Below are 19,207 nucleotides of genomic sequence, written 5' to 3'. Positions count from 1 at the left end.
GCAGAAAGGCACTGAGTTTGCCATTTTAAATACAGCGCTGAGAGTCCATGTAAGTGCTACAGGGATACTGAACAGGTGTGTTCCATATCAAACATAGAAAGCGGACTGAACCACACCAGGCTGAAACCACTGGGAGAGCGACTGCTCGTGTCTAGCTTGCGGGCGGCTGAAAGGCAGGTTTCGAATAAATTAGTCTAATTTAGTTCTAATTTAATTAGAACTATGAACCACATGAACTATGTCATATAAAAGGATGGGTTTAAACTTTAAAGTGACGGCCGTGCGGCCGTCAAAGCGAAAGTGATCGCGATCGCGGTGAAAGTGATCGCGAGGACGCGCTCTGTGGAAGCTGTGCACATCGCGCGCGCTTGTGCGCGTAACAGCAAGCTGGTGGCCGGCAAAAGTCTCTGGGTTGCACTTTGAAAATCCAGTTTCTTAATGTCTCGCCAGAGCAGCGCATGCGCTGGCTCAGGCGAGTCCTAAAAAATGAGTGACAGAACGGGTATGTTTTTTTCAGAAGGGAAACTAGTTTAATCATGAGTCTCTCTGAGTGTAGGGGCTCCCAGTAGGGGGTCAATGCCCACACACCTCTATAGAGGAAGCACCGCTGCCTGGGACCCTCACTGAGTCACTTTTGGAAACTGTTGACCCACGGCCAAAGCAATTTCTATGATTTAAACCTCAAAACAATGTACAACAAGCATTGAAGATGCAATAGGTCTCGCCTTTGATTAAGTTAAAGCCCTTTGCTTTGTTAATGGTATTGTATAGCAAAGCAAATGGCTTTAACTTAATAAAAGGCAAGACTTATTGCATTTTTAATACTTCCTTCAGCACTCCCCTCAGTGTGAGCTTTCTTCAGTGCGAACTCCCACCAGCAACGCTTCAGTCTGAGCTTCTTCCAGCAGTGTGCTCAGATTCAACGTCCCTCAGCAGTACTCTCCATGTAAGCTTCCTTGAGCAGTGCTTAGGAAGTGTGTGCTTCCCTCAGCAGCGCCCTCATTGTAAGCTTACTGCAGCAGTGTGCTGAATTTGAGCTTCCTCTACAAACAAGCTTCCCTCAGCGAGTACATAGGTAGTATGAGTCTCTCTCGAGTGTGCCTTCACCTTGAGCTTCTCCCAGCAGGGCGCTCGGTGTGCGCTTTCACCAGACGCGCTCTCAGCCTGAGCTTTTCTAAGGAATGTCCTGGGTGCCAGCTTCCCTCGGCAATGCGCTCAGAGTAAACTTCCCTCAGTGTGAGATCCTCTGAGCAATGCTCTCGATCTGAGCCTCTTCAAATTGCGCTCTAAGGCTAAGCTTCGTGGAGCAGTGTTCTCAGTGCGAGCTTCCCTCATCACTGTGCAGCATGTAAACTTCTCTCGAGAGTTGTCCGACTCCTCAGAGTAAGCTTATCTCGGCAGTGCCTGGTGGTTTGAGTTCCTCTCAGACTTAGAAGTGGTTTGAGTGTGACCTTGCTACAGCAGTGAGAGCTTTTCACTCCCGTTCTCTTACTGAGTTACCTTCAGCACTGCCCTCAGCTGCGCGTGCTCGGGTGCGAGCGCTCCACAGAGCGAAATTTTCCCAGCAATGTCCTCAGGCTTAGCACGAGCTTTCCTCGGCAGAGACCTCAGCCATGCCTCCAGGGCAAGCTGCCCTCAGCTGCGCATGCCCAAGTGTCGGTGGCTGTCCTGGTGTTTCTGCAGTTTCTGCAGTCACTGGTGTCTGTGCAATGCCTTGGGGATTTATGTAGCCTCCGGTGTTTGCAGATATTCACTGCACAATCAGAAACGCTTTCAAGAAATGTTTTGTAATCAGATTTTGAACGCAAAACATTAATACGTACCAAACACATTGCTGTATTTAAGGGATGCCCTACACATGCCCTATCAAAATAGCGATGCGTTATGGGTTTCTAAACCATTTTAAGATTCGGTAACGTGTTACTGAATTTAAAAATGGGTTTGTGCATAATTAAAAGACATTTTTCAGTCCCAAAATCTGTGATTTTGTGGATTGCTGGCTTCAAGACTACAAAATGGCTTTGTAGATCCAGGCCTAGGCTATGTGTCCAAAACAAACTCAACAGAGTACTCCATATGTTCTTATTTCACACTTCCATGCCCAAATTCATTCCCTTGCGACTCATACATAAATTAACCAGGCACAGCTTACACCTCTTTCTTGGCATAGGTCTGACTAACATGTTAAAAAACATCCTGTCAATTTGTGATCGAAATGAATACATTTACTAGGCTCATCATCATGACATGGAACTGAGTGAATGCCAATGAAATATGTGCAGAGACGTCATAAGGATTTGCATTTGAGGGAAAACATGTCCTTGTAGCAAAAAAGTGTCAAGGCGAAACAATCTGGATACAGTCTATTTTTCCTCACGTTGGATGTATGTAATGTATGCATGGTTTATGTCGCACACATGCACTGTAAGAGGTACTCGTACTTATCGCCAATGCTGAAGTACCTTTAATTGAACGGTACATCACTTCTCAGCATCTTTCACATCTTTTCACGTTCAACACTTGACAAAAACCACCCAGGGTGGAGAAAATTAACACTACCCTTCTCCAGGTGTGCATCTCTAGCAACCACCAACAAAAGGCGTTCTAGAACGTTGCTTTGTTTGATGACATCATTTCCATTTTCTAGACCTACGATTACATCATTCACCGGCTGCTTCTGTTCAAACTGCTGTTTTGCAAAGTTTCCTTGGCGTGGTTGACGTTTTACTATCGAAGGCGCAGACACCAAGCCTGTGGTAGAGTTCTGTTACAACAAATGCACAATTAACAAATGTAATGCCATCACACTTCGCCAAGGAAGACGTTATCCTTGACACACCGACCTCGGCTTGATGCTGCCAGTCAGCGAATTACTGTCAGTAGCTTAGTGACGACCAAGTGAAACTTGGCAGGTGCAGCGGCGCAAACACAATGAGGCGTTGTGCTCAGGCGACCCTTCACCCTGCCGCCGCAAAGGGCCGGGTAAATAACCCCAGCCTCCTGTGCACACACCTCCTGGAACCGGCTGCATTCCTGACACTTTTGTTTTCTAAATGTTTTCCACTTTCAGGTTGCGCGTTCCAACACGCCGCGACCTCTGTCTTTTTTTATTCTTCACTTGAGTAGAACAGGAAAAGAATGCTAACAGCAAAACTGGAGGAGCGGTGTTTACATAGGCTGGGGCTTAGGCATTCCTAAAATATGAGAAAAATGTGACTTGTTTTCATAAAACCCTCCCGTGGCTGGCTCAGAGCACGTGTGTTTCAACGCGCCATGCCACACTGCCCCCAGCGCTCGGGTGGGACAACATAAATAACAAGCGCTCGCCATGACGTTTTCTTCGCCTTTTTCTGCCGTCCCACTTGGACGGCCTCGCCTGCTAAAAGGTTTCTTATCTTTATGGGGCCATGTGTTTGGCCCCATAAAGATAAGAAACCTTTTGCAGCAGAAGGAAGGCAGGCGAGCCCGTCCAAATGGGACGGCTCAAAAAGCCGAGCAAATACGTCATCATCAACTCTATTCCAATGGCTGGCCACCGTTTACCATAAACGGTGACGCCAGCCAATGGAAAAGAGGGGCGGGGCTTAAAGCCCTTTACCAAAAATACCCGTAAACATTAAGTCTCGCCAGCGAGATTGCGCATACGTGCAGCCTACGCCAGCCGAGACCTAAAAATACAGGAACAAGTATATATCAAATAAGTACACAAATATTGATTTTTTTAAATTTAATTCACAACCAAATCTAGAAAAATCGAGATATGATATTTAATGGGAAGGTTGGAAGTTTTTTACATTTTTTTTATTCTTAAAGACGAAGAGATATGCTCAATTCTTGCATATCACTGTGTCTTTTTCGCTCTTAATGCATGCGCTCTTTTTGTTGGCTCTTCAATTGAGGCCACCAATCATCTATACCATATTCTGGTTCCTGTACTTGTGAGCCTCCAATTTCAAATTCCTCCACATTTACAGAACATTAAAAAAAAATTATTTTAAAATTTAGCTTCTTTACTTATACACTTTCTTAATCTTACTTCTTTGTTTTCAATGCAGTCGCGACTCGCGAACCCACTGAGTAAGCGTCATGGACCCCGAGGGGGCTGCAGATCCTAGGATAAGAACCACTGTTTTAGAGTATTCCAGGACTTTGACAAATCCATTTTTTTGTGAAACCCAATCTGTTCTTTCTTCCATGGAGAACCACATCTCTGACTTTTATTTGTTTTATCAGGTTTGTGTACTTCTGCAGGGAAACATTTGTAGGGGCCAGATTGGGAACATTGCGAAGTTGAGAAGTACCTGGGAAAAAGAAGAGAGTTTGACAAAGATTTCGTCAGATTCCTAAGAAGACAGCTCTAAGTAAGAGAGGGTAGCGGGTAGGTTAGTTGTTTAAAAGAAGAAAAGGGAGCATATGACTGAGCCTAAAGTGGCCCTCTAGCAAAATGTGAGACAGGGTGCAAAAACTGCCAGAACAAGAAATTAAGACCTTCATTGCAAGGGGCCCACTGTGGGGCAAATAACTGGACTTTCCAACCCCATTGCAATTATAGGTGTGGGGTGAATATCGAAGCTTTGTGTAATTTTAGCCAGAGAGTTCACCTATTTCACCTGCAGGGGAAAAAAGTGGGAGAATTGGCATGGTGGGTCAGGTTCCTGCATGGTATTCTCCAAAATCACAGAATTCCCATTAAACCCATCCCACTCCTGGAATAACTGAGACTATGGTACCTGGAATTCCATGAAAGGATAACAACCGAGATACAGGGCCAATCATAAAGAGGGACTGAGGTGGGTTTGATGCACAAATAGAAGGAAGAACAAAGATAGAGATCCCATGAATGGAAAGTGAATGCAAGAGAATGCAGATTTTCCCCAGTTTTAATGGGTAGAAAATCAAGATATTATTAAAGACACGAAGGCTAATATTATGCATCATCCCCTTATTGGCCTCATACACAGCAGCACAAAAGAATCAGAATTAGAACCTTAAACATTCTGGAACTTAAATAGAACATGCATATAACACTGGAACCGGCAGCCATCTTCCTTCTTTTTAATGCAAAATAACTCAAAGTCTAATCCAACCTGTAAACTAAAAAGTAACTTGTCTTCTGCTGCTATCCATAAAATTCCTCCATAATATCCATAATTCTCTCTCCTTAGATGCCTTCTTAATTTGTCCTCGAAAACAAAATTTAAACACATCAATAGGGTTGGGAAGACATTGGAGGGATAAAATTAGCCTCCATGTTTTTAATAGTATTTTGATTTTCTAGCCATTAAAATTGTAGAAAATCTGCATTTTATGGCGAGGCACAGAGGCCAATATCATGCATGTTCAAAGCCCATCCATAATATTGTCTACAGCTTGCTCCACAGGTTTGAATTAAATCTTGTTGTATCATTAGACCAATCCACTCCCTTTATAATACTACTAAGATTACAGCCTGCCATATAGGCCTTACACGCAATCACCAAGCTCACTTACATCAACTCCTGGTTTTCTCATTACTTCTTTAACCCATCTAGCCAGAGTAGGCATCGACACTTCACAAAAAGTAGGCCTAAAATATATCAACAACTGAGTACATCCATTTGCTCTCAAACCCAACGTCCTCTTCTCATACTCCTTAAACATCTTAGCGCACATACATTTAAAAAAATAATCTTTAACATTATCTTTGTTCGCTTTCTTACGTCAAAAAAATACACCCTCTGGCTGAATACTTCTTGAAGAAAACTTCTAATGCCCTTATATCCGAAACACTCCTACAGGAAACTAAACCAAGTAAAACATCTATCTTCCACGATAACTGTTTCAAAGAAAGACGCTGGTTAATCCCCCAGCTTCCAACCTCCTTTAATGAAGTAAACCTTGCTCTTGGTGGAACCTCTATTTGAACACTTTTAACTATCCTTCTCACCAACACACTTTATCTACTAATATATGAACTGCTGAAATTGCAGACTACTTAAATTTACTGAACTATATGAAAAACCTCTGTCAAATTATTGGCTACCTCCACTACAGGTGTTGAAAGGGAATCCAAATTCCTTGCAGCACACAAACCATTCCATCTACTCCATGCTGTCCTGTATGCCTTCATTGTACCTGGTGCCCAAAACTCTTTGATAAGCTCTGAAGCCTCCTCAGATAATACTGACATCCGTCATACTCTCCTGAAATCATCCATCCCATTAGCACTAACTGTCCTGACTCTACCAACTCATGGCATCCTCCCTGAAGATCCACTAGCAACTGTGGAAAACAAGGTAACAACACCGGATCGTCTATCAGCAGACTCCTTACGTCCGGGAACCATACCTGCAACTGCCAAAACTGTGTTATTAACACCAACACTGCTCTCTCTCTCCAGACCTTCATCAGTATCCGCTGAATCATTGCGAAAGGAGGAAATGCGTGTAGCCTATCCTCCCCCCAAATCTGAAGAAAAGTATTCACTGCTCTCGCCTCTGGATCTGGTCTCCAACTGTAAAACATTGGAAGCTGAGCATTCAACCTGTTCGCAAATAGGACCACCTTCAAAGGACCCCATCTTCTGTGCAAATGTAAACATACATCCCTGTCCAAATTCCAGTCGCTTAGGTTCCTTGAATTGCAATATGCTTCCACATTGTTCTTTCCTGAAATATAATGTGCTTGAACCATAATCTCCCTGTTTAGACAGTGACTCCAAAACTTCATTTCCATTTCCGCTAGCACCGTCGATCGTCCCAACTTGTTGACTTACCTCACAGCCGAAACATTGTCCATCCTTAACAACAAACAACACTTCACCTGATCCTTCACAAAACTCTTCACTGCAAATAATCCTGCGAATATCTCTAGGCAATCATATGCATTTCACCTTTGTTGACTGATCAGCGTCCTCTTATTGTCACTGAACCACACCTGTCTCCCAAAGACTTGCATCTGACTTGATCACCACTTCTGGTACCTATCCAAAAATTGAGCTGCCATTACATGCATCTGTATTCATCAACCATCAATTCACCCTCTGCACAGCTTCATGACTCAAACTCACTTTCTGTGAATATGTTTCCCCCAGATGCAAATGATATCCTTTGAACCTCTGTGGCACTCTGTAATGCAGGGGTGTTAGACAAATCCCCTGAACTGACACCAACAACAAGCCTAACAACCTTGCTCACTTCCCATAAGGAAATGCATTCACTCGCTCCACTCTCTTCAAATCTTTGTGAATCTTTTTCACTTTATCCATAGGCAATTTTAGCTCAGCCTCCAAGGTCAGTATACGAAAACCTAGAAAACTTATCTCCTGCCCAGGCATCAAACTTGTTCCTGTTTACTACAAATCCAAATCCTCCAAAAGCCTCACAGCCAACTCTGTCTGTTTCAGAACCAACTCTCTTCTCTCTGCCATACTTAAAAAATCATCCAGATGCACTCCTCTCGACCTCAACCAAGCCATTACGGGCCTCATGACCTTTATAAAACACCATGGTGTCGAGGTCAAGCCGAACATAAGGCTCTTGAACCTCTACCATTTTCCTTTCCAACGAAATTGAAGATTGTCCCTGTGTTCCACCCAAATTGGAATCGTCAAGTATGCATCTTTCAAATGTTGCTGCGTCATCTAATCTCCTTTTCTCAGAAGATCCCTCAACGTGTATTACCTCCATTTTTAAGTGATTGTAACATACCCAATCATTCAACTCTCTCAGATTTATTACTGGCCTCATTCCTTTGTCCTTCTTTCTTACTAGAACGATGTTGCTCACAAAACACCATGGACAATCTTTGCTCTCTCTATGGTCTCTTTCCTGTTGAGAGCCCTACCTCCCTGAGTCACCAACTCTTTCTGTTCTCTTGAAAACCTTAACATCCAAGAAAACCTACCCTACCGTGCCTATTAAATCTATCCGATACCCTTGCACCATCCTCAACACCCATGGACCTTTTTTGATATTCCATCCATAGTGACACAAACTGAGCTAGTCAGCCACCCAGTTCTACATGGATACATATAGGGTCTTGTTTTAAACATACCTGCTCCTCCTCTTGATCTCCTCTCACTTCAACTCCCTTGTGACCTTCATCTCTGTATTTGCAGGTAAAAGCCACTTTGATTTGCCCTATACCCGTAACCATATGGTCTAAATCCTCGTTTAAATTACCCACGAGTGATGCCTTGTCCACGGACGAGTAATTGATCTTACATTCTCATGGCCCCACCAAAAACCTTCCTGATGTCTCTCTGAGCCTTTTTTAAGGAATGGAATGTATCCACATACTTGGACATATCTCTAACAAATTCTTCTCCAAACAGCATACCATTGCTCTTTTCACCAAATTCTTTACTAGCAAATTCTGCCAACTTAGGGTTGATCTTCATTAATATGCTTTTTCTCCGCTCCATACAGAGTGCGGTGTTTGCATTGCCCAACAAATATATAGCCCTCTGGACCCATTGGCGCATTTCCACTACATCTACACCCGTATTTCCTACATGAGCCTTCCCACACATATCAAAACCCTTTGTCAGCAGGTCTAGTAAGTCTAAGAGCCTACCTTGGTATCCCTTCAGATCCTTATTTAAACCCTTCCTAGGGTCACAGTCCGATTTATAAAATAAACCTCATAATTTTTTTAACCAATTCTGCGGTATGCACCACCTTTGAATTCAGGGTAGGGCTTGGACACTCAGACCTCAACTGTTTCCATACCTCCTTTGGTATTTCTCGCCATATCTAATAGGATATGTATTAAGCCACATGTTCTGCTGGCATCCACTGAGGTGACAGCGGATGTTGTATCAAAAGAGGGTCAAACATCTCCTCCCGTAAGGGACCTACAAAATCATAAATTTTTATTGTAATCTTTTTCTGTTCAACTTTGTTTCTTGGGCTCACATTCCTCTTCAGTTTCATCTAAATCTGATGAACAGGATAGTTCTAAGCCCCGTCACATGCCACTACATTGTGGTCATTTCCTTTAGCCTTTATTTTATAACTCTGAAGCCTTACGCCCAGAACCAAACCCTTAACATTCCTTTTGACATACACCTCAGCCTGCTTCCTTTTATGCATTTTTTTTCTGCCCAACCATACCTGAGCCACCTGCCGGTGGTTTAATGTCCTCCACAGACCAATACCTCTCCTCTTCCACCACATTTCTGCTTTTCTGCATAGTCATACATTTTTTAAATCTAATCTCTCAGCCAGATCCCCAAAAACCTTTACTACATAACCCTGACCTTTTCATCAAGGGTTTGCTCATCAATTAACTCCATAATATTATTTCCTTCAAATTTTTCCGATCTAATATTGTCCTCAGAAACACTATACCCTTCTCTCTCCTGCGATGTCTGAAAACAGCTGATTGCCAGTTGTATATTAATTGTCTTCCTCACTGCTATCAGTTTATTCCCAAAACATTGTGCCTGAAAAGGCCTGATTTACCCAAGACTTCTTCCCAATCTTCTAAAATGGCCGCCGCGCGCACGAGTATATGGCTGCCGTACAGGACCAAAATCTTCCCTCATGCTAGAAACACTGCAATCCATGCACCATAATCCAGCTCGCGCCCCCTTCTGTGAACTCCTGACATACGTGTGCTATCGCCCGACCCCTGCCGAGACCGCCCCTCCGTGTTGAAACACGTCAGCTATGTTTATTTAAAATTCTTCCGTTAGACTGCGCGACTCTGTGCTTCTGTAAAATCCCGTAAAACTGATCTATATTCAACAGCCCTTTTCTGATAACAAATACCTCTGTGCGCTACTTCCAATACTGTTTTCAATCATAAAAACCAGCCTCCTCCTTAGTCGATTCGCTTTGCATGCTGTGGGAAAATGTATAAAAGGGTTATGGAGGAACAGAAAGAGACAATTAAAATCATAGAAATAACAGTCACTCAAAGGGTATATTGGACAGAGGATGCGATGGATGGGGCCCATATGGGCCTGTCTCTCTTACATATAATTGGTTGACCTTTATATTAAATACGCTGATATTTTGGTTCTGAGTAATATGTCTCCTTCTGAAACTGCTGTGTAAGGCCCAGTGTATCGCAACATTAGGGTCTTCCTTGCATATGCCCTTGCACTCATATAGAACGCTACTTCATGTCAAGATTATCCGTTACCTCTATTAAGGCCATTATAGTTGAGCTTGTTATCTTTGCACTATGTGCCATTGAATTCTTACCTCTATGTGAGCAATGTCTTTCTCGTAGACGGTGTTGTTATTGACCATGCTGACGATGGCCACGCCCAGGTTACAGCGGATGCCAAAGGAAATGCAGAATCCTAGACCACTCATGATGGCGATGATGTACCGGCGAGGGAGCCCGAAGCAGGTACAGTCCACGAGTTGCGCGGGCTTCTCCTCTGCAACCACGGGTCTCCCTTCCTCAGTGAGCTCGATGGTTTCTCCATGCTTTTGCCTTTTCTCAAGCACCCTAAAGAGAGCAGGAAAACAGAAGGATGGGGTTGGCTCTTAACTTTGATATGAAACTGGATACAAACGTAGGGCACATTGTTTTTAATTACAGGTCGTCAAATATTTGATACCTTTGTGCTTTTCACAATGATTAGTCAAGTACCCCGAGGCATGAGTACTAACACCAAGCTTCTTCTCAACCCCACAAGTAAGAAATCCAGAGAGATCAGTGGAAGGTAGTGATCAGTGATCAGAGATCAGCAAAAGGTTGTGATCCAGTTGCCCAATAAGGGCGGATCAATTGAGTATAGTTCCTAACCAGCTTATCAATGTAGACATTGTAGCAAGCGTGGTTACAACACTATCGAACTTGGGTTGCTAAATGAAAATGGGGTTGTGTCTATGAAAACTTTGAGTGACTCTGGTCTAATGCGAGAAGAGGATTTTTTTGTTTCTTTAATAACTTTGATGTCGTTTGACGTGTAAGCATTAAACTGTTAAGAAAAAAGAAAAAAATCATCAACTTTGGCTCCTTTATGAAACGTTTTGCTGACCCATTAAGCACTTTGGTGCTGCAGTACCACAGAAACAAAAAAATAATTGAAGAAAATGGTCTGGTCATGGATCAGACACCGAGGCCAGCTACCAATATGCAAGCTGTAGGCCGTGTGCAGTGGGAGGTTGGCTGCCTGCAGGGGGTTGGGGGTAGAGTGGATAGGTGCACGCCCCTGCAGAGGCCCCTTCATGCCACCTCTGCCCCGGTTCAAGCCTGCAGCTCGTAGGAGCCTTATCGATTTATTTATTCACCTACTGCTCATAAATTCCACGTTTTGGCCTGATTCGGCTTCCTTTTGTTTAATTTGGTTTAATTGCTTACTGGTACTGCATTAGTAATTGGCTAGCTTGCTGGTGTCCCCCCTCCCTCCCTCCATTCCCACCATTTCTCCCATCTCCGATGCGGCTCCCACCTTCCACCCTCCCTCCCACCCCCAGGACTACTTATGAAAGCTGCAGCAGGACTCCAGCGAGTAGCCCTTGGCCCCTCGTCACTGCGTTGCTGTCCCGTTGCCATTCACAGTTCTGCCGAGCTTGCAACCGCACTCACCCCCACCTTTGCCCTGTTTCCAGTCTGCTGTTCTTAGGAGCCTTATTTATTTATTTATTTATTCGCCTACTGTTTGCAAATTCCAAGATTAAGCTGATTTCGTTTCATTTTGTTTAATTTGGTTTAATTGGTTACTGGTACTGCATTAGTGTTCGATTAGCTTGCTGGTGTCCCCCCTCTCATTCCTGCTGTTACTTCTCGCTCTGACGCTGCTCCGAGCCCCGACCCTTCTGCCTCTCCGACAGCCCCTCCCACCTCCCAGGACTACTTATGGAGGCTGCTGTGCATGCGGGCATGCCGCTGGTGCACCAAAGGCAAGCCTGTCTGTGCCCGTCCACACCTGGACTACACCCAGCGCCAGGATCCCTGGTCCTCCCACCAACAGCAGCTACACCACCAAGGAGCTCCTGGCCCTGAACGCCACAGCATCCACTGCTTCACGTCCTCTCAGCGTTTCACCAAAGGACTCCTCACCTGTTACAGCTGGGCCTCTTCTGCTACACAGGACCTCCTGCCCACGCCGGTACCAGTGCCGCCACAGCTCAGAAGACCAGTAACAACCCAGAACGACTCCAGTGCATCCTGCTCAACACCCGACCCCTCAGCAAACACATCACAGAAATCTGGGACACCATCACCAACCTTGCCCCAGACATGGCTCAACCCCACCTCAAACCCCGACATCGCCACTGCCACGCCCACATGTACAAGATGATACACCAAGACGACATCAACAAACATGGTGGGGTAATCGCCATGATCTTCAAGGAGTCCACCCGATGCACCACCTCAAAAGACTACCCAATGCCTCTCATGGAACACCTCAACTTCCAACTACAAATCAACACCAAGACCACAATAAAAGGCAGCCTCACAGACAGACCCCCCAGGACCCGACTGGACTTCTGTGACACCATCTCCAACTTCATCGCCCCCCTCGCCATCTAGCTCGGCGATCTCAATGTTCACGTTCACAACCCAAAGGACTCCAACTCCACCTTGATCCTGGAGAACCTCAACAACATTGGCCTCGCCAAACTAGTCATTGAACCCACACATAAAGCCGAACACACAGTTGACGCCTTCTTCACCTCCGGTGACAGAATCAAATCCACCCACTTCACAGAGCTCACCTGGACCAGCCACGCCATCATCCACTTTACCATCTTCAATGCTCAACACACCGTCACCAAGCAACACAGTGCTACCCACTGTAGCTGGGCCAAGGTAACCAAGACCCAATGGACTCAAAGGCTCAGCTCCACACCACCCGAAACGTCAGCAGATCTCAACCAGACTGTCCACAACTTCTCTGCCTGGATCAACAGATGCAGCGACAGAGTTGCCCCACTGAAGCATGCAAATACAAAAAAAACCTCAAGATAAGCCAACTGGTACACCATAGAGCTTAGAACCACCAAGCAAAACCGCTACAGACTCGAGAAGTGATGGCACATCACCAAGGAAACCTCTGACAGAGCCGCTCACAAGGCAGCACTCAGCAACTACCAGCTGCACATCAAGGATGCCAAAAGAGTAGTCATCACTAACCGAATCGATACCGCGGTCAACCACACAAAGAAACTCTTCAAAATCATTAAGGAGTTTACAGAACACCATCTACCCATCCCAACAACCCTGCGACACCCTCTCAGAAACTTCCACAGCAAGACTGCCACAGTCTACAACAACTTCAACCCCCAACCCACCACTCTCAGCCTCGACAACCTCAACCAACCAGCGAACACCAGCCAAATTATAACAACCTGCTCTCCACTCACCACTCAGACCATCATGTCATCCATCCACTCCGGGGCTCCCACCGACCCCTGCCCCCACCATCTCCTCAACATTGTAGGCAACATAATCAGCACAGAGCTTACCCGCACCCTCAACGCCTCCATCTCCACAGCGACCTTCCCAGATGGATGGAAGCACGTAGAGGTCAGACACCCCCCAAAAAAGCCCCCTGCCGACCCCAGCGACCTAATAAATTATGGACCGATCTCCCTGCTCCTATACCCAGCCAAAGTACTCGAGAAAGCCATCAACCAAGAGCTCACGATTACCTGGAACGAAACCACCTACTCAACACCTCAAAATCAGGATTCTAAGCCTACCACATCACTGACACCGCGCTAATTGCCACCACAGATGACATCAGAATGCTCCTCAACTGTGGAGAGATGGTGGCAATGATCCTCCTTGACCTCTCTGTGGCATTCAACACCCTTTTCTACCACATCCTCATCGCCAGACTCCACAACATCGGCATACAGCTACATGCCTTGAAGTGGGTCATCTCCTTCCTCTCAGAATCACTCAGAGCATCCGTCTGCCTCCCTTCACCTCCGCTCCTAAGGACAACATATGCGGCGTGCCCCAAGGATCATCCCTCAGCCCCACCCTGTTGAACATCTACATGACCCCCCCTCGCAGACATTGCCAGATCCCACAGACTCAACATAATCTCCTAAGCTGATGACGCTCAACTCATCGTCTCGCTTACCGAAGACCCCTGCAGTTCCAAAACCAACTTCCGCAACTCCATGTTAGACGTAGCGAAAATGGATGAGAAACAGCTGCCTCAAACTCAACTCGGACAAAACAGAAGTACTGATCTTCGGAAAAGACACCTCCGCGTGGGACCACGGCTGGTGGCCAGCAGAACTCGAACCTACACCCACACTGACAGACCATGCACGCAACCTCGGTATCACCCTCGACAGCCAACTAGTAGGAGGAGCAGGAGAAGCAGGAGTAGCTGACAAGTAAACACAGTCACTTCCTCCTGCTTCCAAACCGTGCGCATGCTCCGCAGAATCTTTAGATGGATCCCAATCAACACCAGAAAAACCATCACACTGGACTTCGTCACCAGCCGCCTCAACTATGGATATGACCTCCACACTGGAATTTCCACCCAGTTCCTCAAAAACTTCAGATCATACAGAATACAGGAGCCAGACTTATCCTGGACCTCCCAAAATGGACCCATATCACCCCTCACCTTAGACACCTTCGCTGGCTACCCTTCCAGAAGAGATGGCAGTTCAATATCTTCATGCATACATACAAGGCTGTAGACAACCAAGGACTTTCCTACATTAACCATCGACAGAACTTCCACCTGCCCGCAAGACGCCTGTGCTGCACCTCCTTTCACACACACCTGCATCCATTGCAGCCACAGCGGGGGCTGCTCCTTCTCCTATATCGCCACCAGGACCTAGAACAACCTGCCCCTCCACCTTCGAACAGCACTATTCCTGGCGGTTTTCAGAATGTGACAAAAGACATGCCTCTTCGACGGAGACCCAGCACATTCAGCGCACAGGGGTGACGGTGTTGCACTATGCAAATACTGATTGATTGATTCATAATCCTCGTTAAAACATTCTTTACTCCTCCCTAAACCCCTTCCATTTAGTAGTAAGTATGCCCCCTTTTCCAAACACTACCCAGGTCCCTCTCACCTTACTACAAAGGGATCTATTACGATGTCGGACGGACCTGAGTCCGTCCGACATCAATCTGGAAGTGGGACCGACCGACCTCCTGTCGGCGGTGCCAAACCAGCAATTAGGATGCAACTGAACACTGTTCAGTCTCAATCCTATTCTTTACAATGGGAGCATGCATTCCGAATGGAATGCATGCTCGCATTGTAAAGAGCAGAGGTGCAGTTCATCCCTGCCCCCCATGACAGGCACCCCTTAAGGTGCCTGCCACCGGGTGCAGGAATCAACAGGGGGGGTGGCCCTGCTGGTGGCCCCCAAAGTCAGATTCCCACAGCCTTTCTGTGTCAGAAAGGCCGGCACAGAAAGGCTGTGGGAATCTGCCATGGTAATCTCTCGGGCGGAAAGAGCCGCCCTTGGGCCAGCAGGCCCCTTTCCGAATGGCAAATGGCCTCTCCGAGCCCGTCGGAAGCCATTTGGAAAGCCCGTTGGGAATCCTTTCCAACCGACCACATCATAATAGGTCAGTCGGAAAGGAATCCGAACGGGACATTTCGATGCGGTCGGAACGGCTCAAACCGACAGTCAGAGTCGTTTTCGACTGCAACGAAATCGGCCCCTAAGTAGTAAACTTATACTTGTTAGGATCTCTCCACAAAAAAAAACTGGAGAGGTGAAGGTGGAGAGTTACACGTGTAGGTTTATAAATGTAATTTTGTACATACTACAAAACACAGTTTCTGGATGGGCTCATTACATGAGCTGATCAACAGGAACATTGTGAGCTATCTACAGCTGTGGGTCGCGTCGATCCATTAGAAACCATGTGTTGATTATACCGTCTTGAATAAGTACAGATTCCATGCTCTGGTAGGCTTTCCTTAGAATGAGCTGTTTCATTAGTCTTTTAGCAGAAAATATTCACTTTCGTGCTGTAGAAAGGGTTGTACCATTCCAAGAGCAAAGTCTTCAGTGCCTCGAGGCACTTTATGCTGAGAGTTTTGCGCTTTAGAATTCTCCTAACTCACACATTCATTTGATTAAATAAGACCTCCAAAAATTCCACATGCCAATAACCACCACCTCAGACCCATGACTGAGAAAATGTCATAGAGCCAAATTGGAGATCTCTAGTATTAGTGAAAGCTGAAAAGCTTTGTGATTCCCTAAATGAACCATGAGAGGAGCTGCTGTACTTGAGCCGTTCTCTGTATCTGCAGTATTCTTTGACCTTTCTCAGCACCTGCTCCTATCTCAAGTCTTTTCATATATTCGTGTTCTGCAACAGAGTGCTACTTGCCCCCCCCACACACACACACAAAGGAAACCTGGTGCCATGCTGACACAATAATTCCTGAGTTAAATTGGTTGCTCAATCTTTCTCTCACTACAGCCACTGTGCCTACAGCCTTGAAACAGGCCAAAATTGTTCCACTGTTGAAAAAAACCACGCTTGATCCCACCATCCCCTCCAGCTATCGCCCTATTTGCTTCCTGTTGTGGCGAAAGTATGTGAGAAATTGGTTAACAGGCAATTGTCTGACTATGTAGAACATCACGGCATGCTCCACCCGGCACAATCTGGCTTTAGAGCCACCTACACCACTGAGGCGGCTCTGGTAGAAATTGCTGAAGCCATTCGGGAATCTTTAAATTCAGGAGGAAGGGCAGCTCTGATTTTGTTAGACCTGTCAGTGGCGTTCGACACTGTGCCACACTACCTGCTCCTAGACCGTCTCCAGAATACTAGAGTATCGGGGTGTGCTTGGAGGTGGCTGAAATCCTTTCTTGAGGGTAGAACACAATAAATCTGGTTCCCTCCTTTTTCATCCTCTCCTCAGATAGTAACCATGGGAGTGCCACAAGGGTCTATACAGAGCCCTCTTTTTAACATTTATGTAATTCCCCTTATACAGATGGCAGAGGAGCTTGGGGCTAAGATCATAGCCTATGCTGATGACACCCAGCTCTGTTTCACGTGGAAGAAAAATGAGTCCTCCGCCTCCCTAGTTAAATCCTGCCTGTCAGCTGTCTTTCGCTGGCTTTCCGCTGCCCAGTTAAAAGGCAATGAGGAAAAAAACGAGATCCTTCTTTAACAATTTGAGGATCTGTTTTGACGAGAAACTGAGCTTCTCTACTCAGATTAGGAAGCTTACGGGTCTGTGCTTCGGTACTCTGAAATCCCTTAAAAAGTTCCTCCTGCTTCTCCCTATTTCGGCAAGGGAAACTGTCACCTGTGCGCTGGTATCCTCGTGCCTTGATTATGCCAACGCATTATATGTAGGTCTGCCCGGCTACCTCCTGAACAAACTGATGGTGGTGCAGAATGCAGCGGCCAGAACACTTCTCACTATTCCCATAAAGACCAGTGTGAGACAACACCTGCGTAACCTGTACTGGCTGCCTGTGATGGAAAGGGTAAAGTTTAAATCCTTGGTCCTGGCACATGCAGCTCTCTATGGTCATGGTCCTGCTTATTTGAGAAAGCGCTTCAAGTTCTATGTCCCTGCCACGCAGTTTCTTGCCCATGTCCCAAGATTTCGCCTTAAGAGAGCTGGAGAGAGATCTCTGGCCCTCGGGGCGGCTTCAGCCTGGAACCTTCTTCCTTTTGACCTCCGCAGCATTCAGGATCCCACACTATTGAGGAAAAGGCTTAAGACCTTCCTTTTTATTTAGCCGTTTCTCTCTGCCTTTCCTTCCACTAGGCTCGCACCGGTACACTCTTTTGAGTAGCTGTGTGCTTTCTAAATCCCCCATAAACAGAAACATAACGTTGTTCAGTGGGCTGGCATCTGGGAAACGGTCTCTTCTATCCTGAGCATTAAACCACCAAAGACTTCAGTAGACACTTGGGCATCCATTCCAGCTCAGGTGAGTTTCTACCGAGTATGAAGATTTTGACGGCTTTCTGCAGCAGACTTCTCTGGCTGAAGCACTTTCATTGTGCAGTTACATCGGATCTCTTAATCGCCATGGGCCAATGGCTCTTGTGACTGGGCCAGTCGGGATTACTGGAACAACAGGAATTAGGTCCTTAGGCATTTTTCTTGAAGATCTTTCGACCACAATAGAGTTTAAAATCTCCAGTAATGAACCTCAATGTTATGATCTGAACAGTAAAATCCAAGTAGCCTGATTAATCCAAATCAGGGTATTAATGTGCAAATTTCATCCTGGATTTTTCTCATGAAATATTGTTTTCATATGGGAATTTCCTCAGACTGGATTGTGGTAATCCAATTTCTTCAGCATAAAGTCCTGTGAAGGAAATTACACGTATTGAAGAAATTATATTACCTCTCCGTTTGGGGGTGGGAGGTGTTATACGTTATTACCTTTTTAAAGGGGAATCTTCTTTATCACTGGAGTTGTTGTAAGTTGTGTATGTTGCGCCTTTGGATAATACCTCAAGGTTAGAACTCAGTGAGAGTCGCAAACGACAGGCACCTGTATTTTTGTTTACAGTTGGCCACGGTGAAGATAGTTCGGACTACAGACTAACTCTGGGCTGGTTGGTACCCATCTGAAGCAGCAGGGCACCTTGGTTTCAGGTTAGGATGTCACCTGAGGTTCTGGCCATGATATTGTGGGAGCTGCACGTTCTAGGGAGATGTTTCCAATAGTTGTGAGCTCAGAATCACCAGTCCAGCCAACAGAACACACCCACTAGGGCTAAGAAGACAGGAAAGAACCCTCAAGTTCCCATGGGTCTTCTAAAAAAGTGGCTCAGGAACCCTCTACAGGCCTGTCTCAGTTCCATCACTGGGACATGGGATCCGGTCATCACTGACATGGGGGGTGTCCCTGGGACAGGCCCAGGGATAGCATGGGATCACAGAAGGAGCAGTGCAGCTGTGATTCCAGCATGTCCACGACTCTCCTGTTATGTAGTTGTCAGTTTTGAGTCTTAGGTTCAGGCCACGCCATCTATGCTGAAGGTCGTCAAGACTCTTGTGTAAGTTTTCACCTCGATTCAGTCGTCATGGAGGTTTCAGTTGGCTGCCCATAGAAGAAATGCAACTTCTCTCCTCTGTAGACAATCTAGTACCTCGTCCTTCAGGCAGGGTAAAACCTCATTATATTCTCCTGTGGATCTGCTCCCTTATACCTGATGCTGCAAAGCTTCTTTCCTAAGTCAAGATGATTATGCAGTGGGGCCATCTTGAGACACTCATGAAAGCCAGACCACAAATGTGTGCCACGTTAAAACACATAAC

The 19,207-nt window shown here is 45.9% G+C and overlaps 1 protein-coding gene across 2 annotated transcripts in view; it reads right to left on the bottom strand.

Moving 5' to 3' along the window:
* SLC17A7 (solute carrier family 17 member 7) overlaps positions 1–19,207 on the bottom strand; it is a 768,585-nt gene that overhangs the window by 230,802 nt on the left and 518,576 nt on the right. For both annotated transcript variants that reach the window (XM_085616330.1, XM_085616329.1), the window contains one exon: positions 10,194–10,446. In XM_085616330.1, coding sequence (XP_085472456.1) covers positions 10,194–10,307 — 114 coding nt within the window. In that variant the 5' untranslated portion in view covers positions 10,308–10,446. The remainder of the gene's footprint in view (positions 1–10,193; positions 10,447–19,207) is intronic.

The sequence above is a fragment of the Triturus cristatus genome, chromosome 7 (genome assembly GCF_964204655.1).
Source record: "Triturus cristatus chromosome 7, aTriCri1.1, whole genome shotgun sequence".
Classification (NCBI taxonomy): Eukaryota; Metazoa; Chordata; class Amphibia; order Caudata; family Salamandridae; genus Triturus; species Triturus cristatus.
This window is presented reverse-complemented; position numbering and strand designations above follow the sequence as displayed.